The sequence below is a fragment of the Amphiura filiformis genome, chromosome 1 (genome assembly GCF_039555335.1).
Source record: "Amphiura filiformis chromosome 1, Afil_fr2py, whole genome shotgun sequence".
NCBI classification, from domain to species: Eukaryota; Metazoa; Echinodermata; class Ophiuroidea; order Amphilepidida; family Amphiuridae; genus Amphiura; species Amphiura filiformis.
The window spans coordinates 42,389,481-42,414,386 of record NC_092628.1 but is presented as its reverse complement, the minus strand read 5'-3'; the positions used below and the strand labels follow the sequence as shown (position 1 = coordinate 42,414,386).

Genomic DNA, 24,906 nt, shown 5'->3' with positions numbered 1-24,906 from the left:
AACAAAACAATTGATTAGCCAGGGTTGAACCTGTGTGACATTTTGCTAATACATGGCGAGTCAGAATGATCTGTACCCAAATTCATGTGTCGGGCTATTCATGTTGAAATACATATACCCCGCATGAAGACATTACATAATCTCCCATACAGGGAGTGTAGATTTCAAACGGAGTTGCCTATTCCAGTAACCCCATTTGAAATTCACACTCCCTGAGTGAGAGATTAAGGTCATGTCTTCCAAAGGACCTGTATGGATTTCAACTGGAATAGCTCATTTTTTGTTTGTATCATAGAGTAACAGAGTGTTGCTTTCACAATCATTAATTCTTGTACACTGGTGTGTTATGTGTTGTTTGTACTGTTTACCGTGACTGCTCATATCCATAAGTACCAGACTTGAGTCCTATTTATTATGATGGAAATATTAGTCAAATGTGTGATGTGTGCAATGTTCATAACACAGTATGTATATAAAGCATGCGGGATGATCATACACATCAAAAGAACCGACCCGAGTCACGTTTGAAGGAGGCTCGTATTGGCGACATATGCGCTGATATCAAATAACGATTATTTTTGTATTGTCTCAACCGGTTGCCCAGAGGACATATCTGACAGTGAAATCTAATATTTATTCTACAATTCTATTTCTTATGGAAATGCTACAATATGGCTTTAATTCATATACAACTTGGGTATCTTCTTACCCCTTTGACATTGGATGCATCAGTAGCCAATCTTGTGGTAAGAGCTCCTGTGTTATGTCTGGAATCATCAAAGTATCCTATATTCTGGAAAAAAAGAATTTAATATTTATCAATACATATTTTGGTCACTTGCAATTGCATGTTAGCGAAATCACACATTAACAAATGGAGATAACAAGGACACTGATACGATCGAACATATACCATGAACCTCAGTAAGTACAACCGCACTCTTCTATACAGGACTCCCTACAAAAGACTCCCTACAATTCTTTTGTAGGGAGTACGATAACTTTCACTGATACAATGCCAACTATACCATGAACCTCAATGAGTATAACAGTGTTCTTCTACGCTACTCTTACAGGACCCCTTGCAATTCATTTGTATGGTTTTAAGCGAGTGGTAGATAACTTTCACTGATATGATCCCACATAAATCATAGACCTCAATAAGTAGAACCATGCTTTCTAAGCTACTGCTGCAGCACCCCTTGCAATTCTTTAATATGGTTTTGTTGATGTGACTATGAAACTAAGTGGGTTAGCTAAAAGACCACAGTCCTGACTGCTGCTTCTTAAATAGCAACAGCTGTGGACGCCGCCATTACGTTTCCATCACGTTTCCATATACAGCATGTCTCAAAACAAATTGTGCAAGTGAAAAGTGCCCTCTTTGGCAATTAGAAAACACTGTTGTGACATGATGCTTACATCAACATCAAGGGCACAATCTTAGTTTGCAAATGCTGTTTGTTCTGTTCAATTAGCTTGTTTTAATCTCAAGATATGTTTAGTTAACAACGAAGGGGTAAAATCACAATTGTGCCACTTTTACTAGGAAAGAGGGCTGTAGATGTATATAAATCAATGATATTTATCAAGAGTTCCTTCATGAAATCAAAAGAATGCATCGATTACACAACAGTACAAAATTGTTTTTACTCTTTTATCATAATATAAGGATAGTGATTCTCTTTTTCCACTTCAAACAGTTTAAAAGCTAAATAAATATTTCACATTCTGCTGTAAAATTAAATACATGTACACATCAATGATTTTATCATGGTAAATACTGTTCTCTTTGTCACTCAAGACATGTTAAAAGACAAACAAATATTGCACACTCTGTTGTAAAATTAAAATCATGTCAACGAAATATTGCATATCATATACATATACGTAGTATTTTCTAATTGCCAAAGATGACGCTTTCCACTTGCACAATTTTTTTTGAGACAGGCTGTATATCTTGTTTGAATGCGTATTGCATGTGATGCTACATATTTCAAAAGGTGGTGTTGTTTTACTACTTCCTGACTGTGAAGCCATATCAAGCTACCAACCTGTCTCAATATGGATTCAAAGGCTCGTCCTCTCAGCCTCATTGTCAAATTTTCACCAGAGATTGAGAACATCCACATACTGAAAAGGTTACCAAAGAACATGGTAATACCCAGAACCAAGAACATGAGTGACCAGAAACGAGCTTCCTCTTGCATCTCATCCGGCGGCAATTGAAATACCTGTGAAAAAAAGAAAACAAGATAAAGTGGGACTTGTATGGCTTCTTACACATTAAATGTTCCCAAGAAGTTTTGTCTTTAGTGGAAAATGTTGCCCATCCCCTCCAGTACACACACACATGCATGCATGACCTGACACTTGGTCCCAGGCTCCCAGCCCCCTAACTCAACACAAAATTTGGTAATCATGAGAGCAAAATTTGACTATGAAATCAGCAAAATAGGGGGTATTTAATTTGCACTGTCCGCAGAATTTGGATAAAAGGTGTACTTTGGAAAATCCGGTAATTTTATGTCAATAATTAGTGTCATCGGGTCTAGTCATTGAAAACCACAAAAAAGGGGTTGTTTTGGGCCAAATTTTTCCTTGATTTTGCTTGCAAAAGGGGGGTAAATTTGATGAAAAATTATTTCAAAGGGGGTCTTTGAAAGATTTGGTAACTCTCATTGTTACCAACTTTTGCATTGAGTTGGGGGGCCGGGCACTTGGTGGGGTTCAAGCTAGGATTTTTTGTGTTTGTCCACTCAGTGAATTCGTCTACTGTATTTTGAAGCTTATGTGGTTGTGAATACAGACGAAGTATCAGGTCATCCATGTAAATCCAACAGTTGAATCTTGCATCTTTGGTCAGCTGAACTGCACCATTAAAGATAACTTGGAAGCCAATTGGGCCGAGTTTTGTCCCTGCTGGGAGGGCACTGCTCAATTGAGAAAACTGAACTCAAGAGTGATTGATTGTAGCGGACACATTGAATACGGTTGTTGACAATGTCAGCAAACCAAGGAATGATGGAACAGTGGACTCCCAAGTTGAAAAATTTCTCAGTGAGGATCTTATTGAATGCTATGTCTGTTAGGAGCACCGTTCCTATGTTGTTGACCTTGTCAATGCCATGATGAAAGAATGTGGAGGAGATTGACAAAATAGTGGGATTTTATATCTTTAATTTTATACCATTTACATCATTTTTAGTATCATGTTCTACCTCAAACACTTCAGCGAAGAAGATAGCAAACAGTGGCATAGTAACACCATTGACTGCTGATGCTGTGCAACCAATCAAAATGTACATCCATTCAGGGCTATTCATCTTCAAGATGGTCATGTATCCGATATCTGGCAAGTCCTCCTAAAAACAAGAAAAGAAAATGATCAACAATTAGGGAGGGGTTTTCCATTTCAAACAAAGCAAAAAATATCTAACACTAAAATGTGTTATGGAAGGCAGTAGTGTATAAGGTGGGGGAGGGGTGCAAAGTGGTCCCCAGACACCTCTCACATGTATACATATACAATGCAAATGTGTGCAGACTATTTCTTGTGCTGCTGGTGTAAATGTAAATTTGTTTCACCACAACAGATAAAGGTAATGTTAGTACCATAACCACTCGGGTATAAGCCCACCCCCCTAGATAGCAAAAATGGGGATGGGCTTATAACCGGGGAGGGGCTAGTACTTGAATTTAAAAATAAGAACAATCATCCCAATTTGTATATGCCTGATGTACCCATATTTTCTATCATCTGTGTCAATTTTTTTTAAATTAAAAGTATGGAATGTTAATTATCAACTGATATTTTTATATAGTTGCTCTTAAATGTGAGAGAAAAGCATTGATTTGATTTAAAAACTTAGCCAAAATTACAACTGGGCTTATACCCGAGTGCACCCTTGTTCCCAGAATGTTTTGAAAAATAGGGGGTGGGCTTATAGCAGAAGGTGGGCTTGTACCCGAGTGGTTACGGTTTAAGTCAACTGCTCAGTACCAGAAGTAGGTAAGTGCAATAGCTGCCCTGTGAACATTTGGCAATTTACACACAATATATTATACTCATCTACACATAGCAGCAACACACGGGGAGCTATTGCACTTACCCACTTCTGGCACTGAGCAGTCAAAGTTTGTTAGCGCATGTTCACTGTTACCAATTTATTCCAATTGTGTGCGTGCTTATTTTATACATTGTTTACAAGTATAGAATGTCCAGCAGTCGCGTAACTAGGGTTGGTAGCGCCCAGGGCAAGAAACAAAATTGGCACCCCTACCCCCACCCAGTGGCATAGGTTTCTTTTTGACATTGGGGGATGGGGTTGGAAAAATGTCTTGAAGTATAGTTAATCCAGCACCTTTTTGCGACATAATAATTTTAAGAAGCGTGCGAAAATTTTTGCCATTTTGAAGCTAAACCGTTGAAATATGTTGTAAAAGTGGACTAAGTGAGGCCGATTTGGAACCCTCATAGCGGTAGCACCTGGGGCACGTTACCCCCTGCCCCTTAGCGTATAGTTACCCATCACCATCTAGCTATTTTAGTGGCACCATCACTTGGCAAATCAGGTAATGTTACACTGGTTCAAGTCAGTAGCGCTGCTAGCTTTGCAAAATCAGAGGGTACAAAATTGAAAATGTACCGACAGCCTAAAGATTTTGACACTTTTTGAAAGGGCCAAAATTTTCAAGCAGGGATGCTAACATGCTCCCAGAAGTACTTTACTTTGGGAAAACTGCACACAAAGTATGTGGAAATTTGCAATTTTGTGTATCTAGGTGAGCGTTGCAACATAAATATTTGGGTGTGCAGTTAATCATGTCATATTATTATACCGTAAACGTTCACCTAATGGCGCACCTGGTCTCCTTTGCCTTGGGGGTAAATTTCATAATCAAATAGAGAGCTCCCTCCTCTAAAAATCCCAACAAGAATTAATGGTATGTGCACTTATTTGCTGGTGGGATTTTTATGGGAGGGCACTTTTAGTTTGTGTCTAAAATTCCAGTTATGTCAAGGGAGCCCATAACGCCATTAGGCGAACGTTTACGGTATTAGAAACTAGCTACACATGCAAGGATAAAGAAAAGGTTAAAGTAAAACAGGCAAGCAGCAAACCACAAAAGAAAGAAAACCACAGCTAAGTATTAGTAACTACCATACAAAACTAAACAAATGGACAAAATAGACAAAATCACAATTATTGTTCAATTCTCAAACCTCCGGAAGTTCTTCATCCTTTGCACCTGGCTTTAGAAGTACGACCTATTAAAGGTATAATTGAAATACAAATACAGCATATATTCAGAAAATCATGCACAAAATTCATACTTTACAGTATTTAGCAACTGTAAGCTTGCATGCAAATTGTCAGAGAAACATGTTTGGGCTGCAATTGAGTTTAATGATCCTAGATCACCAAAGCTTTCAGCACAACAGCAAATGGAAAAGACATAATGCAACTGTCCATATCCTCAGTGTCATTCCCTGATGATGTGTTAAATTAACCTCTTTTGGGGTTGTCCAACCTCTGCATTTACTTCCCTTGAAAGACTGAAAACTATTGACAAAACTGTGCCAACTCTCCACATTATGATACCGTAAAAACTTGATAGATAGCATATGTGCTTACTATCGAGCGCTTTTGAAAACATGAAACTGTACCGAAGTCCTGCGCTTTACCAACTGAGCTAATGGGTTTGAGACACAAATTTGTAGGTTTACTTGTTCGTATATTATATCTATAATGTATCAATGATTTGCTCAAAAACCTTTACACTTTCATGTTTGCATGTTTTAAAATAGCTTGATAGTAAGCACATATGCTAACTATCAAGTTTTTACGGTACTTTACATGTCATATTTACCTCTGGCAGCTCTTCTTCCTCCTCCTCTTTTGTTGATTTCTCCTTGACAGATCCACTGTAACTGCTGACAGATTGACCTCTAGACTTTTGTCTTTTCAATGGTGTAGACAATTGCCTGGATAGCTGCCTCTGGAGCTCTTTCTTCTCTGCTGATAACACTTCACCTGTCTCCTCTGAAACAATACAATATTGTAATCAATTGTCAAGTTGAGCTATTGGTGTGTATGGGTGATCTCATAATGAAGAGCAATAATAATAAAATAGAGAATATTGCACTGTTTTTGGTTTTTGTTGAAACTGATTGTGTTACATAGTGACAAGACTTTAAAGGGTCAACCTAGAGTGCAATATGTAGAGTGTAATTTGTAGGCAATTTTGGATTTATGTCTCTCTGCTTTATGAATTGCTTTGCAATTGCTTTGCCTTTAAAGACATTAATGATGTTTTTTTGGACGAAAAGTAGAATCCCTCCACCAAAACATTTGGAGTTTGAGCAACTACATTACTGATACAGACAGTTGTACAACATGTATTATTCTAAGACCAATCTATTCGCTGTAGAAGTGACGTAATAATCGGATTAACTACCATTCACGCGGTACCTATGCATTGAACCATATCATGCTAATCACTCCCTGTAAGATTAGTATCTTTGAAAAGAGCCATATTGTATTCAATCTATGATTGCAGACATACACAGGTGATGAGTTCAACCTGCTTGTAGTGCAGGGCCATGTAGTCACAATTGTATTCATCTATTGCTATGGTAGTTAATCCCGATTTATTATGTCACTTCTACAGCGAATTGTATCGTTTTTATGGAGGTTGTCTGCTTTTCATCTCTTTCATAAAAAAACCCCTTATTTGGAGGCATATATGCTTGTTGATGGAATTCTATGGTATTTCACATAATTTAAAAGCACAATAAAGCCCAAGTCCTTCTAGCTTCAATTACAGGTTCATTTTATTTTACTAACAAATTAAAATACATACATAAGCAATACAATGAAGTAAACTGTTTGATCTGGAAGTGGGTAAACCATACAAAGCCAAATATATAAAGATATATATTTAGATTGACCAATTAGTGTCTAAACTAACCTGCTCCATCCAGTTGTTGAAGGGTGACGAGCTGTTTGTAGATTCCATCATGTTTCATGAGCTCAGCATGATTACCAGATTCAACAATCGCGCCTTCATCAAATGCATAGATAATATCTGCATTCTTTATGGTGGACAGCCTATGAGCAATCACTAACGTGGTTCGGCCTTGCAATGCCTGTAATATGAGCAGAAATAGACATTCAGATTGAAAAAAAAAACACAGTGGCATCAGTCTTTATATAAAAAAAATCATGAAAATCAAAATAATAAAGACCTTTAAGGCAAGCGAGTCACATCATATTTTTCTAGTTTTGGTACAGTTTATTTCTGCAAAGTAGTACATTGATCTTACAGGAACTGAATCAGGGAAATCACTGGTCACATTTATACTTTCATATGTATTGCAGTTTTTGAATTATGACAAATAATAAATCAAATCAAAAGTTTTTGCTATTTCCCCCCCTCCCAGTGAAAATCATACATATTGGGGAAAAATAAAATCATTACAATGAGCCTTGGGATCACATTATATTGCACACGTGCACACAAAATGCGCAATGCAAACAATACACGCAATCATCCAGTTCAATGCGCACCCACCTGTGCTCTATTGAATCAATGAACTTAAGGTGGTACTACACCCCTTGATAAATGTGTGACTAATTTTGCATTTTTCTCAACAAATAATAACACACTGGTAACAACAGTTATGTATAATATAGGGGCAAGGAATCCAGTTACTACACTGGAATTTCAGTGACTCAAAACAAGCGGTACGTTATTTATGATAAGAAAAGAGATACCGCTAGAATGTACCTCATTTCTTAACATATATAATGAACCAATTGTCTTGAATCACTGAAATTTCAGTGAAGTAATTGGAGTCCTTGCCCCTACAATATACATAACTTTTGTTACCAGTGTGTAGTTATTTTTTGAGAAAAATGTAAAATTCATCACAAAATGTATCAGGGGGTGTAATAACACCTTAAAGGACAACTGTTTTAGAATTTTGTTTATTTGGTAGTGACATTTGGTGCAGATAGACAAAATATTTTTTATAGAAAAGATCTGATATTCCCTTTAATAGAAGCTGTTGGTGGAATTGCTCTGAAAATAGTATAGTACCTGGAATAAACATGGGCAAATAAAAAAGCAAATAGAGGTTATCCATGTTCTATAAGCTGCATATCATAGCAGCGACTGCTACCTTGTTTAGAACTTTCAAAAGAAGTACCTGCATGTGCAACCATGACTGTTTCAAAATAGCCCGCTGAAGTCATGCAGGTAACTCCGAGGTCGTGCATTGAATTGGTTTGAATGAGGAATACTACGGGAACCAGTGCCTTTTGTTAGAAGTCACATGAGTAAAGTGGATAACCTCTATTATTTTGCAAACTTACGAATAGGAATAAATCCATAAATGTTTGCATGGCCCAGAAGTTCTATCAATTTGAAAGCAACATATGGGCGTATGTAATTCAAAGTGCCATAGAAAATTTATTTTGGAATCTCAGTTGTTCCCTATTCAATGGTCATATCTCTCCACATAAAGCACCCCAAACAGGATTCATGCCCAAATATATACGTGTACACCATTGAACTCTTATGGCCTGCTACAGTTAGCAGCAGGTTTATTTTGGTCTGGTTAACCATATATGGTATTAACTAATTAAACACAGATAATGCAATTAGGAAAGTTCACAAATAATAATTACTTCATACTTCATCAAAACAGAAAATCCAGATATGGACAGAAAATTAGATTAGAAAAGGTTACATCACCTTTACGGTAACCATGGTTAAATACACATGCAAGATTGCCATGTTTTACTACACCTGGGTGCAGCAAATACATTTGACAGTGACACTAAATCTGAACAATCAACTAATATGAATTTTGGATTTATATAGCACCTGTCATGTGACCCTAGAAACATCAGCGTTCACATGACGATTATGGAATAAACCGTACCCCCTATATTTTTCCAAGTGGGGACCGCCCCCCCCTAAAATTTCTAATAGAACAAAAGATAAAGCAATAATTGCCCTGTGCATCTCCTTTTTTTGTCAAAAAAACAGTTTTGGCCCAAAATAGGGACAAAAGTACAGTATGGAAGAAAGTCAATAAAGTGGCCTAATACAATATTTTAGGATAATCGTAAATGATTTTATTGACAAAGGTACAATTAGCGGGAAAGGATCATCGTGCTAATTAGCCCAATTGTGATATAAAATTGGATCGATTGAGCCCATATTTATTGAGTCGAGCTATGAGTTTTAAAATATTGGACGAGGCGTAGTCGAGTCCAATATTTTAAAACTCATAGCGAGACCAATAAATATTGGGCGTAAAGCATCAATTTTATCATTATTATGTGTAGGATCCAATATTATCACAACTTGGATCCATCAAAACATAATAATGAGGAATATAGGAGCCACGTGGCAACCTTGGTAGGTATCTATGCAATAATATGATGTCATTGATGGGCAAATTGACAAGATCTAAATCTGTTGATATAGTTTATTTAGATTGGTCAAAGTCCATATCAGAATCAACACGAAAGTGAAGTCTATCCTTATTATCTTTCCGTGGTGCAATAAACTGACATGATCACATGCTATTGGTCAACAAACCTTGTCCAGAAGAAATTAGAGGTGCATTATATTTTATATATTCAACTTATTTCATGACATCTGAAAGGGGAGCTATTAAATATGGTCCATGTATTGCTTTCAAAAGGACCCTTTAGGATAAATTAGGGTAAATTCCATTACCTAAAAGAATATAAACATCAGTGACTTTGCCTTGATTCTTTAAAGCCGTAATATACAATCTTTTAAAATGAAATTAGTTAATTTCCTGATTTTTTGAGCATATTTGTAATGTTTACACATAATTTATCACAACTTAATCCCTAAATGAAATCAGACAAATGTGTTGCATTTGTAGGACAACGTACAGAGCAATTTTATGACATTAAATCCTCACAGAGCTCCATGTTAAATGGCCACGGTAGCCAGTAGGTTTTCTTTAATTTTATCATATAATTTTGGCTTAAAATGGACGGAAACCCTTCTTGACAGTTATTACTAATATTATTTTATAATTTTTGGTAAAGAATAATAAAATTAAAATTTGACAGAAATCATACATTATGACTTTAACAAAGATATCCTGGAGATGTAGTCTTGTATGAGAAAATGTGTCACATTTGGTAACTAACTTGGGATATGTATATATGAATCAAGAGAAAACTCTGCATAATTTGAAGGCAACATTAAGCTGTTGGTTTTGTGTACAAAGAGTCACACCTATGCATGTGGATCACAGTCACTTACAGAAAGAACAGGGGTAAACCCTGTCACTCTCTCAATCTGTCTGGGTAACACTTAAGTGGACATACATTGACATTGATGAGTAAAGATATGGGGGTGGATGCACACATATCAATATAAACGGTGTTGGTGTTCATTACTTATTTGCCTGGTAGTGGTTTAACAGTGTATGAGAGTGCCAGTTTTAGGCAACACACATAATTATGACAGTTGCATGATAAAAAAAGAGGTAGCAAAAAGCTAAATTGCAAAAAAATTAAATATATGAAAATGCACCTTTAATCTGAGGACTACAAACTTTATGATCCATAACAATGCAGGAACTAATAAGCTCCGATTTATATCTACTGATAAAATGACATAAAAGCTTAGTCATACCTTATCCAAAGCAGCTTGTACTACTTTCTCACTCTCTGAATCCAGAGCTGATGTAGCTTCATCAAGTAAGAGAATTTTGGGATTGCGTACAAGTGCTCTTGCTATGGCTACTCTCTGTTTCTGCCCACCTGATAACTGAGCTCCACGTTCACCAACTAATGTGTTGTATCCCTGTAAGTTATTGGTATCACAAAAACAAAAGAAATCATCATTAGTACTGATTTAAAGTTCTTGCTCTGTGTGCTAGCAATATACGCTTCACCATAAAAAGTCCTTTTTTTTTTATTATGTCTTGAGATATTTTCTCAAAATTTCTAGAGCTATCTCAAGAACCACTGAACCAATACTAGGCTTGTTTGTACTCATTTTAATGCATTTTTCATGCTGATTCCAAATATGGTCATGAAAATTTACAATTCTGAAATTTTGCTATTCTTAGATTTTTTTAAACTTGTTGTCTGCAGTCGACACCCATGTGGCGAGAGTTAATACAATGCCTACAGATGTGCACACACTTGCCCAAATCTACCTCCTAATTGCCTACCCCACATTCACTCAGGCAGACACAGAAGTATATGGTGGGATGTTTGTTCACTGGCACACGCTCTCCTCCTGCTCTCTCTTTCCCTCTCTCTCACTTGCTCTCTCTCTCTTCCTCCCTCCCCCAATCCCTTTCTCACCCATACCCCCACTCACTCACTCACTCACTCACTCACATCTCTATGTCTTTTGGCAAAACACAATATTTTACACACAAAATATTAGAGCTGCATTGATCTGGAAAAATGGAGTAGTACTTACATTGGGTAGTTTACTGATAAAGTTATGTGCATTAGCATCTTTGGCTGCTCTGACCACATCTTCCTTAGTAATTCCTTCCCTACCATACATAATATTCTCTTCAATAGTACAACCAAATAGGATCGGTTCTTGACTCACTACTCCTATGTTCTGTCTCAACCACTGGATGTTCAGATCCCTAACATTGTTGCCATCGACTTTCACCTGAAATGTCAAAGGTGTATGATTATTAAATGTATGCATATATAGTAGGTACAAGTGAAGATATTCTTATGCTACAGGCACAGTATGTTTAGAATAGATAACACTATATTTTTGACTGGTACCAACTTGGCAGGAATTATGGGGTTATGTTACAAACTACTCCTGATTCCAGGCAAATACGGCACTAATCTTTTGGAATTAAAAAAATAGTGTCTTGTTTTACCAAATAAAACATAGCTAAATCCTAATCCTTTAGTTAGTTCTATGTAGCAAGAAAAGTCAAATTTTAATATTTTCGCAATTCGAGGGGAAATGGCCAAAAACATGCAATTTAGAGTATAGGCTAAAACTTAGTTCATAATTTTAATATTTTATGTTATTTTTAATAATTTGAACAAGTGTTTTTGCTTGATTGTCACAGCATACCAAAAGGGCCCTAAAATGCATGTTTTGGCCCTGATTTCCAAAAATTGATCTTTTCTGGAATATGAAGTAGATTCATGTGAAGTATCTACCTTTTTTTGTTACTCTTTTTATGTAAAAATGAAGAATCTGACACTTTAACCACATGGTATCTAATCATCAATTCTCAGATGCAATACACACTATGCAAGACCTACATATCTAAGTTTTCTCTATCCGCACAGTTATGACCCAACAAGTTGATCAAAGAATAGGACTAAAACATCAAATCAAATTTACCTCTCCTTCTAGTATATCATAAAACCGTAACAACAAATTGACTGTAGTTGACTTGCCGCATCCACTGGGTCCAACAAGCGCCACCGTCTGGCCAGGTTGCGCAGTGAGAGTAAGACCTTGAAGTACACGCACTTCAGGCCTGGTTGGATAGTTGAAATTTACTTTGTTAAATTCAATGCTACCATATATGCGATCAGGTGTTAAACCTCTGGTGGAGCTGGAGTCAATACTTGGTGTCTGTTGGTAGGAAAAATAAAACAAGTTTACAAACATAAGCATTACATATATAAAGTGTATTGAGAATACAAATATCAAAATCCTGGAACAGCGTGGCACACTAGTCAAGGTCTTTGCCTTTGGTGCAAGAGGTTCCGGGTTCAATTCCCCGCAGGACAAAAAAAAGTCTCCGCTCTCCCCGTGGTTCATCTGGTAATGGTGGGGCAGATGATCCATGATAAAAGACCTTGTTAACTTACAGGGTAACACCCGATTGTCGGCTACGCTTCCCTGTCCTGTAAAAATACCCCGACCAGCTATCTACGGCGACCCCCATCATTCACCAGGTCACTTGTGCCTGGCTGAAGTTTTGTAAGCATTATCTCCTAGATTTCAGCTGTTAATGCCTAGATATGCTTGACATTTAAAAAAAAAAGGTTTTAGAAGGTAATTTTATTTAGAACTGAACAAACAAAAAGCAAAATTTGGTCTAGTACAGGAAGCTCATCAATGAATCTTCAGCTTTGAGTGTCACACTGTCTAATATGCTGCCTTGGTCAAATAATATATCCATAACATCATTTTGAAGAATTTAGTCTTTAAAGGTTGGAGACCCGATGACAGCCGTATCCCCCACTTTACCCCCATCAAAATGCAGATGAAAGATCCTAGTTTTCCCATTAACATATTGTAATTATGCATTCCAAATCGGTACATTTTAGAAGATATAATCAAAAAACTGTTGAATTAGTCTTGATAGTGCACCACGCTCAAAACTAATTCAACAGTTTTTATGATATCTTCAGAAATACACTTATTTGAAACTCCTACTTTCAATGGTAAATTTGTAATGGTAAATGTTAATGAGAAAATTAGGATCTTACATTGGCAAGAATGCTTGAAAGGGATGACATTTTATATCATACATAAGTTGTAAAGAATTCCATTACCCAAATATTTTGGGTCACCTTCCTTTAAACTAAATCTGTATACCAATTTACGGTACTATACTTGTTCTACTCACTGTATCAATAATATCAAACAACACAGCAGCAGCACCCCTGGCAGTTGATACGTTGCTTAATGCTGGTGCAGCCGCACTGATTGAAAACGAACCAATCATGACACAGAAGAATACAGTCATTACGTCACCTCCGCTGATCTTACCATCGGAAACCATTCTTGGACCATACCTGGAATTCAAATGGAACAATCCAAATTTGTTACACCTCATTTAGATTCATAATGATGCCAAATTGAGATTAGTCATATGTGCATGGCACAAAGAAAAAAACTATTTCCCCAGAAAAAAATTTGAGCATCTTCCATACATCCTCATCCCCAGAGCCAAATTCCAATATCACATTGTGTCAGATATTGTACTTACCAAAATGCTAAGGCGTAACTTGAGAATAATATGAGCATAAATGCTCCGAATCCCAGTCCCATGGTTAGCCCTTTCTTGATGCCGACATCCTTCGCTTTTACTAACTCTTTGTCATATCTGTGATCAAGTAACAACAAATAAATAATTACTTTGCAAGCTTGCTCCTAGATCTGGGTGGACTTATGACAGCAGTGGTATTGAGTTCATCCAGCCTAGCATTGTCTGTTTGTTTCCAGGTGGCAGGCCATGAGTGGTTGCTAAACAGCAGTCCATGAATCTACTGTATCATTCACTTCTATCAGGGTCGAATCCAGAGGGGGGATATGTACTACCCCTCTTAAAAAAAGGGGAGGGAAAAGTGAGATGGTGATTGATTGCTTTGACACAGCTTTGCACATAAAAAAATGTTCAGATATGGTAAAAATGCATATGGATCCTCACTATGGCCATTATGAACAAATATGGATCAACAAAATTCAGTGATTCAAGCAGGACCTGGCCCAACTTTCATAAACCTTGATCCACGCCTTATTTATACAGATACATATACAAATATAACAACATACAAACAAAAACAAAAAAAACTGTACACAGAGATATATACACATACATTCAGGCATATTGGGCTATTTCAGTTCAAATCCATATGCCCCCTATGGAAGACATGGCCTTAATTGTCCACACAGGGAGTGTGAATTGCAAATGGGGTTACCTGAAATCTACACCCCTAATATATGGGAGATTAAGGTCATGTCTTCCATAGGGGGTGTATGTATATCAACTGGAATAGTCCATTTTATTGTCAACAACAAATACCTGTGAAGTTCCTTTGGTTCTCCACCAAATGCTGCAACTGTTCTCATACTGGAAAGTACTTCTTCTGCTACACTACCAGCCCCAGCATATAATGACTGCTCCTGCTTGGCATAGTTGGCTATCAACTAAACAAAAGAAAAGAGTTTGTTCAAATGTGGAAATGTGCTTTGGCAATAGAACCAAATTAGATAGATTGACCATCAATGCTTTGTCGATCATTATTATTTCTGAAATCAATTAATTCACTATTAACTTTGTACATGTCATGATATTGACCAATACAAATTGACCAATAATTCTGATTAATTACTTGATAATTTGTAAATTACGAGCATTGACGGTCGATCTCAGGATCAAATAAATTTAGCTGTAGTGCCTTACGGGCTCAGATAGCAACGTTTTCAGATAATTTTTCATGGGACATGAGAGTATATCAGACACAACAAATTGCATTCTGAATACAAGGAATGTCCTTCTGATATAAATAATTTTGATTTTTTTTAAATTTGTGCAAATTATTAAAAATTGATATTTTTGACATTTAGCAGTCCTCAAAATAAATAAATGTATATCTTCAATACGAAATGTCAGAATTTTCAACTGATGATCGGCTTTTCATCCCACCTGCATACACTTTAAGTACATATCAAAACTTGAGGGATCCAAGCAAGAACAATCAAGAAAACACTAATCAATTATTATCTTACTAAACAATCAAGATGAAGGGTATACTTACAAACATGATCATAGAACCAGCCACTGCTAAAACAGGTGTTAATGCCATCATAACCAACGTCAGTTCCCAACTCTTCCAGAACCCAATACCAAAACCTAGTAAAGAACATCACACAAGATTTATTCACAAGTTTCTTTTTAAGATAATTAATCTGTGAAGTGTGTGGTCACTGGTCATTGTGGTGTTGTCTTTTACATAGATATTATTCAACAACTCTTCTTATACCTTTGTACAGGAGCCCACCATTGTTAATCCGTGATGAAACCACACTTTTACAGAGAAGCGTATACGCAAACGTGCGCATACGCATTACGCGTAAAATTCGTCATGCCTGGAACTTATGTGCATATACACACCTTGAAGTTCAGTATTCAATTTGGAGGTAGCAGCAAAACTTTGCCCTTTTATTCTGTAGTTTTATTGCTGATACCAAAAGAGAATTCACCGCTTTTTTTTGTTGTAAGACTGAGTGGCAATGATTAACTGACATTCCTCATGATATAATCAAGCTTGTTTTTGTTGTTGAAAGGATTCAATCATGTTTCACCGTTGTTCATCATTGTTTTAGAACTAGCGTCCGGCGCGAAAGCTGCCCTCGCGAAGTAAATAGAAGTTGACAAGACCAATTTCAATGAGTTTGCTCATGAATGGAAACCCCAACTTTTGCAAGACAATATCAGGTTTTGAAAAAGCCTCCAAATATCACATTTGCTGATGTAAATATACTTTTGTAATACAAAAATAAAAATCACTGCAAGGCACATGCTTTAAGGGAGTTCTTATCAACTTTATTTCAATTAATTTCTACCCATTGTTTTACTATTTTACCAGTATAGGGCGATTTCACGAAAGGTTATTAGTTCAAATCTGCCTCCAGAAGACATGATGCATGGAACAAGTACAAAGCAAATGAGTCAATCAATATCACTTCAACTGGGGATTTCTTTAGTGCTTTATGCATGCATCATGTCTTTTGATTTGATTTGAACTAATGACCTTTCTTGAAATCGCCCTATTACTGGTGGTGGTGTCTACTTACCAACAATCAGCTGTGCTGAGCTCTGTATACAAAGGGCTACTTTGTCTCCTATCCCTTCCTTTACTCTTTCTAAATCACTGTTAGTAAAAGAATTGGTAAAATACATCAGGAAAAATCAGAAATATGTTAAAAGGGGTTATAAAGCTATGCTCCATGGAAAATATTGCGTTGCAAGGCAATAACAGAAAAGCTTTTAACAAAGCTGACTGCAAATACAACATTAAGATGTGTACTATTTTCCAAATTAAACATTGGATCCACTTAAAATGACTAGGATTACAAGACTCTACGATCCATAAGATCTATGAAGTCCTAAAAGCATAATAGGTTTGGAACTTATGTTGCATTCTGCTGTCAATCTTGTCAATAATCTTAAAAGCTAAGGATAATAAACCTCATTATTTTGATACAAGTTGTAATGATAGAATAATGTTATGTGACATATTCGCACAAATGAGCATGTCACATATATGATGCAATATAAAGTTGCCAGGGCATTATCGAAGATACAGTCCATTAAACATGATTTTTGAAGACCAAAGCAAGGTGTGTTTGGTATGATTTTAAAGGGTTTAAAATAAGAATTTTAAATTGGGAATATCTCAGATAGTTATTTTGTCAACTTAATGCTTATTTTGTGAGAGTAAGTCACATATATTTCATTATGCTTTACAAAGTAGTCATTGGAATTTCATCTACATTCTAAAATCAAATGACTGATCAAACAAATCAAATCAATCAATCAATCAATCAATCAATCAATCAATCAATCAATCAATCAATCAATCAATCAATCAATCAAGTAATTACTTACTCTGCGAGTCTACTTGTTAGTTCTCCACTCTGATGCTTGTCAAACCATGCAATCTCTTGTCTCAGAATTGCACGGAAGAAAGCTTTGCGTAACCGATGACTCTGACGTTCACATGGAATGTTCCAAAAACAAACCTACAAAGTTTAATGTTATTATTTATAGACAAGAATTGAAAGGAGTATGACCATTATGATCATGTTCATACATTGTAAATGTACTTGGTTTTCAGAATTTCAAATTGCCCACATTGATTATATTGAGAGCCAAATGATTGAGTAATACCATCCAATGAGATAGAACCAAAGAGTACTGACTCCGCCATGTTTACATGTTGCTCATAATGGAGAGCTTTTTTTTACTGCACGCGTCAGTAAAGTCCCAACTCACGCTCGCGTAAATCCACATAAGGGTATGCCACTCACGCAAATCACAAATCACAATGCATAACTAGCATCATCACTGTGCCCAACTGTGTGCACTCCATTCTATATTCATAACCTCATTAATATACGCAGCAAGTGCGATCCAATCACAGATAATAACTTTTAAATATGCGGACACAAATGCAGGTCATTCAAAAAGTATAATGACCGCGTCTTGTGACGTAGCTAAAAGTACACTCTACAATGATCGCGTTATGTGACTTGCAGACGCAGTGGCAGAGGTACACTATTTTCCCTCCATGCGCGACAAACCAATATGGCAGCCTTACCGATGGACAATTTTGAGTCACTTCTCTTCAGTATAATCTCTTTGGTACTATCCAAAAGTGCAATAAACTTTATAGCTTAGACTCAACTGTTTGAGTGTTTTCATTGGTCACCTTTCTACATGTATATTACAACCGATGACAATTTACAATAAAGAACACAGTCAATTATTTCATTTCATGATGGAGACTATATACAACATTTTTTAGTACAAAGCTTACCTGACAGTAAGCGGCAACCAGCACCGCCAATCCAACATATGTATAAATAATTGCATATTCCCTCATCTGTTTATCAAATTCCTTGTAATAATCAGGCGGAACTGTGAAAGAGGGCATCGTAATGGTCACTCCATCTGGGAATGTTGGCAAGATTGGTGGACCACCTGTTGTATTTGCCTTTGGTGGATCAAAGCCAATGAGGTCATTGGTCATGTTCGAAGATGACCATAAGCACTGGCCATCCTGCCCCATGTATAAATGCAGCCACGGAACCAATGAATATGAGCAAGGAATCAGCTGGAGTGGCATAGCGAAACTGTCAAAGAAATACAATGCTATTGGATTAATATTATTCTGAAAGAAATCTGATTACATTTTAATGTAGGCCTATAGATCCACAATCATACCAAGCATTAAAACTCAACATTCCAGTGATATCAGTGGTGACACTGGCAGCATCAGGAATTTTTTCATGGGGAGTGAAGTGAAATTTTTTGAGGAAATATTTTGGAAAACTTTCAAATAACTGGGTTATTTTTACCACAAATAGGGCAATTTTGCCTCAAATAAGGTGATTTTTGCCCAAATACAACAATTTTTATTCAAAATACAACAATTTTATGTGATTTTTTTCCTGACTGGGAGAAACTGTGGTAGATGGGTCAAAGAAACAATTGGGAGAGGGGATCCCCTACTGGTGCTACCACTGTACACAACCCAGTGGAAATGAGAATGATATGCATGCTGGGTTTCAGATACTAGAACTCTACATAAAGTACTATAGGGCACCTGCCAGAACACTGGTCAGCAGTATGATTGATGGCAATGTTTGACCACTGATGACCCTCTTGAATTTTTGATATGTTCCCATTATATTAAGGATTCTTTTACTATAGTAAAGATTTCATTTGAATGAACAACACAGCTGCCAACAGCTGATATGTGATCCGACAGCGATTGTATGTCGTGTATTTCAAAAACGTGAATGCACGACCATGGATACAATAATGAAAATACTAACCAATCATGAGCGAGTTGGCATGGATGGATTCACATCCGCTTTACATACATTGTAGTCCGGCAGGTCGCATTGGGCATTCATCACACAGTGTACGCGGAAAATCGTCATGCTGTTGACAGCTGTGTTCATTCAAATGAAATTTCTACTGTAAATTTTAAAAGCCCAATCTTTCAATTTGTAATGAGTGTCCTTGACTATCTATGCTTCAGTGGCCATGAAAAGACTCCGAAGATAACCTCTGGCCCCAGTAATCCCTAGCTTGTTCGAGAAGTCTTGCCACAAATTTGCTCACCGATGAGCCTCACATAATTCGAAATCTAGTCGGATTCACTGAAGCATGCTATCGTCATTGTGTAAATTACAGTAATAGAAGTTTAGAAGTAAACATGTAGCCAATCACGATGGGCGATAGCATCATAAATGTTGCTAAAATTTTACCTCAACAAAATTTAGACTGTTCAAAATGGGCAAATTTTATTCAAAAGATATTAAGTTGAATCATCAAAATAACTTGCACTGTGAAACGAAATTCTGACCCTGCTGAAGCATGACATTGATGTTGAAGTTAAGAACTTTGAGAACTCTAGCTTTGAATTTGCACAGGAAAGTTATTACACATTCATTGCTAGACTAGAGTGCTTATCTTTTTACGGTTGTAGGTAATTGACATTTTTTGCAACAGATGTTATTTATTTTGTTGAAATTTTGGTACACTACCTTACTAGCCTGTATCTCGTTTCGGCCAAAGAACGTCTGTAATACATACCTGTTTTTAATGACTTTGCAACAATGTTTCTATTGTCAGCAATAACAGCTTGCATTTACACATCATAAATAAGTGAAATCAGAATATCCTGAAAGGAATTTAGGTAACGAATTGAACGACACTGACCTCGCAGCAGCTAATGTTTTCATGTCAACATGGCGAATGAATGACGTAATTTGACATGTCATGAACTTTGATACAACTTCCGGGCAGCTGAACACACTTTTGGGCGCCATTAGCGTGAAACTGTGCTTGTGGCAACACCTTTTAAGAGGAGGAGGTTGCGCAGTGGGGTTATAACGAAAGACAGAGATAAAAAGACTAGTTCGCGTCTGAAATTCAGACAACTAGACAGAAAATGTCGTACTGCGCAGGTCGGCAACCAATCACGGCGCGCCTTTGCCCTGACGTCAGACGCGAACTAGTCTTTTTATCTCTGTCTTTCATTATAGTGATAAGTTTTTCTGTTTGTTGAACTGGCAACCTAGTGTTACCACAGCCATTTGTCAACATGCTCTGACATGGCGTCAATCACAAATAGCATTCAGCAGTGTGGGAGAAAAATATCTTGAGCAAATGGTAAGTTATGTTTGGAGGATCGCATTTCCATCTACTACTTACGTGTTCGCCGGTAAGTCAATACAAAAAGTAAACCATTTTGGGGGCTGTATTTGGTGTACATGTGACATTTTGAACAGAGTAAAAAACGACCATGATTTCAGACTTGCTCATATATACTCGCCGAATCATGTACCAATACACATGTGTGTATTGTGGTACATGAGATCAGGTATAAAATTTTGGAATGGATGAAATTATTTTGATGAGTCAACTAGATATCTTTTGAGGTTGCCTATTTTGAACAATCTAAAATTTTGTTTAAGTGCAATTTTAGCAACATCTTTCTTTGATGATAATTGAGATCGCACCTTGTAGGTAACCCAGGCAAACCTTAGTTAACACATTTGCTAGTCAGTCAAATTCGCCGACAATGTTGATGCAAATTTACATAGAAATTTAAAACAACTGTTAGAAGAAGGAAACCTACATAAATATGTTTTCTATACTTCACTTGACCCAAATATATGATTTTTTATGGTGATAAGTCACTCGCACATGGAATTTTAGCGGGATTTGGATAGCAGTTCCATTAAAAAAAGCTGCTATCATAATGAGACTAAGATCTAGAAACACCCCCGAAATACCGTTTTGGGGAATTTTGCTAGCTGAAACTTTTTGATGAAAGTCAATCTTTGACAAGATGTAACTTTGCTACGGAAAGTGCTATGAAAAAATGGTTTTCAGGCTTTGTTATTCAAGGGCTTTAATTTGATATATAAAATGATGCAGTTTGATGGCACATTTGAATTCACCTAGCATACCTACATGTGTACACCTTGTGTGATCGACAGCTGTGTTTTACCGCTGAACTTCCATTACACTGCAATGTCATGATTCAGCGCTTCCAACTAGATTTCAAATGCAACTATCTCTAGCCTTAAATGTGAAGCGCATCGCTGAAAAAAATTTGTGGCAAGACTTCTCGAGCAATGTCAATCCATCCATGCAATTCATGAATTTAACTTGAATTTTGAACTCAAATTGAAGTAAGCTTAAGCTTTTATAACTCAACTACTGATCATACAGCATACTTACTAATTCGAGTAACGATATATTTCTGTCAGAAGTGAGTTCTTGTGGTTTGTCTCCATCATCAGACCTGCCAAGGTGATCATATTACGCACAAAAATTAGAATTCTTAACATTTTCATGATAAGCTTTTTTCAATTTCGATTTTCCAGCAATTTGACTAAGGACAGCCTGTATCCGCAATCACTCATAATAAACAAGAACTGTCTTTTAAAAAGGCATGGTGATTACGCGTAGGCACTAATGATCCACCGGGCTGACTCTAATTGATAGTGGCGGCACTACGGGTGGGGGCATTAATTATGGGGATTCTCCCCCACCCCAAATAAAATTGTTCACCCCCAGTTTACCCCATGACACTTTCGACCGGCCCTGAAAATCACAAAAGTTCAATTTTCCCCCCACCTACCCCCTCATCATCTCAGCTCACTCCAATAAAGTTGAGATTTCAAGTTTATACCATCAGAAAGCTATAGACCCTAATGTTAAACCTTTGTTAAAGTCTCAGTTTGCACTCAGTGTAGGCCTATTGTGCGGCCTGTCAACAATGATTATAAGCTCATAAATTAGGCCTACAACACTGTGGCATGGCCTATACATGCAATTATTTATACATAGGCCTAACTCGCACTTTCAATGTCCAAATCAACTGAAATTTGGGGAATGGGATTTTTCGTACAATGTACTAATATAAAAAGAATGCTAAAACCACAAAATGCGCCTTTGAGCTTTAATTTAAAGGCCTAAAGCCACAATGGATGACTTTGAACTTTTGGTTATAACTTTTTTTAAACCTCAGGCTGTTGGCATGTATACGCGTAAATGTTTTCATATAATGTCCCAACTTATACTTAATTGGATGGAACTTAATTATATTGTAGAACAATTTTGTTTTCCCAATTCTGATCTTATCTATACGATTATAATGTATTTTAATGAAGATACGGTGCTGCAAAAATCGTAAGGCCTTTGAAAGTATTTGTAACAAATAAAATGCCCGTATGCCTATAGCCCGGGGGCCTATAGTGAATTATAGCATTGATTCACATCCATACATAATTTTCAGGGCAGGCCTCCGCGACTACCTGGGGTGGCCAGGGGGTCTTTTGACTCTTTTCCAATATGTGAAAGATTGATCAAATTTACAAGTATATTTACGGCTTACCCAGTTTCTTTCTCATCTTTGCCATTGTTGCTTCCTGCAGCTTCTGCAGAACTAGTGCTAGGGCTATTATTGTCAGTACCACCATACCCTTTCTTATCCGGTATCTCCTCATTTTTTGTGCCGTCATTCTTGCCGGTACCCATATTGATTGAGCCTGTTAGTGGGGTTTTCTCCCCCGGAGTCTCTTCTGCATCAGACATAGTGAAATAAAGATTGTTTAATATAATATGATATGCACAAAAAGTTCACGTATCCTTAAAGTTGAACGTACAGTTCAGACGTTGTGTTGTTGAGCGTCCGGCACTCATAAACATGAGAAACACATATGAGCAAGCAGGAAAGTTGAGTGTTAAAACTTCCCGAACACTTTAGAAATCAAAACAAAAAGCAGTGATTTTGAGTCCAGATCCAAAACTGCCCGAGTTTAAGGTTTTATTTATTTTATGACGACTTAAATTAACACAAACACTGATTCATTTCCAAGATCAGTCAGTCGGTAAACAACACTCCGGTCAGGAACAGAATGAACCCGGTGAATTCAACCACCAATATCTGTGATTTAACCCTGTTCAATATACAAATGCACATGATCATGCCTATTTATTTTGTGAATGTGTAATTCCAGAGGACGACCTTTATCCTGAACCTTTCAACTCCGTACTATGTCAATGTACAATGCAATGTACAGTGTAAAAAAGTTTGGTGCACTCAACGTGTATTTTCAAAAGAGTTCGACAACAATCACTTCAGTTCAGGTCACTTTCTCTTGCAAAATTTGGAAGTTGTAAAAAAAAAACCCAAAAACAGCAGCATTTAAGTTTTTCATGTTCAAGTCAGCAATATCATAAGACCATGAAGACTTCTGACCAATTGGGAAAAATATGAAAGTGAAAATATTAACTTATATTATATCTTTGAGGAGCTTTTGAGGCATGTCGAATATACACACACTTCACTTCGCTGCACTGCACTGCATGTAATTGCACTTCACTGCACTGTATTTCACTTCACTTCTTATTTTGTTTATTTGTTTATTTATTTTTTGTTTTTACTTAAGTTTATTCTATATTTATATATCATCGTTTTCATTTTATAGTAATTAATAAGCGATAAAGGTTATTTGGTCTAAGTCTTCCTTCTCGAACTTTGTCCATTGATATTAAAATCGGAATTCCGATGTACTCTGAGTCTGACCAAAGGTCATATAATTGGACTATTGCAGATACAGGGTGTATCAAAATGATTGGTACCGACGACTCCTCATTTTTGCAGAATTTTCGTTACTATTTTTTGTACCAGTTTGGGGTTAATTATTTAAATATTTGAAAATATAGTAGTTTTATCTTCTTCAAGATTTTTAGATCATAAAGATAGTAAATTCTGTTCAGAAGTTACATGATTCTAAAGGAAAGTATGTGTTTTACACTTTTCATAGTAACGCTGGATCCGTAGAGCACCATTTCAAGGCTCTTTTTTGCTACAAATACCTTGTGAGAATGATATGTCGAAAATCATAGAAATATTTTATTTTTTCCTTACCTATTTCTTCATTCATGATGTATATGTTCTATTGAATATTTTTTGGTTGAGAGTAATGTCAAAGCCGTAATACCTTAGGGGTGGTGCAATAAGTGTGTACCCCCGGGGTGGTGAATTCTCAAAATGGTCTGCCAAAAATCGCTTGCCGCCCCCCTCTGGCCGTGCCAAAAAATCTTTGCCTCCCCCTTTGACGTGCCAAAAACCTTTGCCCCCCTTTTGATGTGCCAAAAATCTTGGCCCCCCTTACCAATGCAAGATTTTGGGGAACCTGAATTTACAACCTTAAATTGTCTTACCATATAATGCGAGCGCAGCGAGCAGGAAATTTTGCATATTTGAACGTGTTCCTAACGTTTTCCTACACCTTTTTAGGGCATAATATAGAAACGGTGCCCAAAATAACTGTGCCAAAAATCGCTTG

The 24,906-nt window shown here is 36.8% G+C and overlaps 1 protein-coding gene across 1 annotated transcript in view; it reads right to left on the bottom strand.

The window, feature by feature from the left end:
• LOC140147272 (ATP-dependent translocase ABCB1-like) overlaps nucleotides 1-23,389 on the bottom strand; it is a 36,435-nt gene extending 13,046 nt beyond the window's left edge. The window contains 19 exon segments of the mRNA XM_072169053.1: nucleotides 710-793; nucleotides 2,055-2,234; nucleotides 3,222-3,365; nucleotides 5,228-5,272; nucleotides 5,875-6,047; nucleotides 6,976-7,153; nucleotides 10,699-10,869; nucleotides 11,500-11,703; nucleotides 12,406-12,642; nucleotides 13,646-13,814; nucleotides 14,009-14,125; nucleotides 14,825-14,949; nucleotides 15,561-15,655; nucleotides 16,600-16,676; nucleotides 17,414-17,547; nucleotides 18,345-18,561; nucleotides 18,563-18,660; nucleotides 21,788-21,851; nucleotides 22,947-23,389. Coding sequence (XP_072025154.1) covers nucleotides 710-793; nucleotides 2,055-2,234; nucleotides 3,222-3,365; nucleotides 5,228-5,272; nucleotides 5,875-6,047; nucleotides 6,976-7,153; nucleotides 10,699-10,869; nucleotides 11,500-11,703; nucleotides 12,406-12,642; nucleotides 13,646-13,814; nucleotides 14,009-14,125; nucleotides 14,825-14,949; nucleotides 15,561-15,655; nucleotides 16,600-16,676; nucleotides 17,414-17,547; nucleotides 18,345-18,561; nucleotides 18,563-18,660; nucleotides 21,788-21,851; nucleotides 22,947-23,146 — 2,712 coding nt within the window. The 5' untranslated portion in view covers nucleotides 23,147-23,389.
• Nucleotides 23,390-24,906: the final 1,517 nt, after the last annotated feature.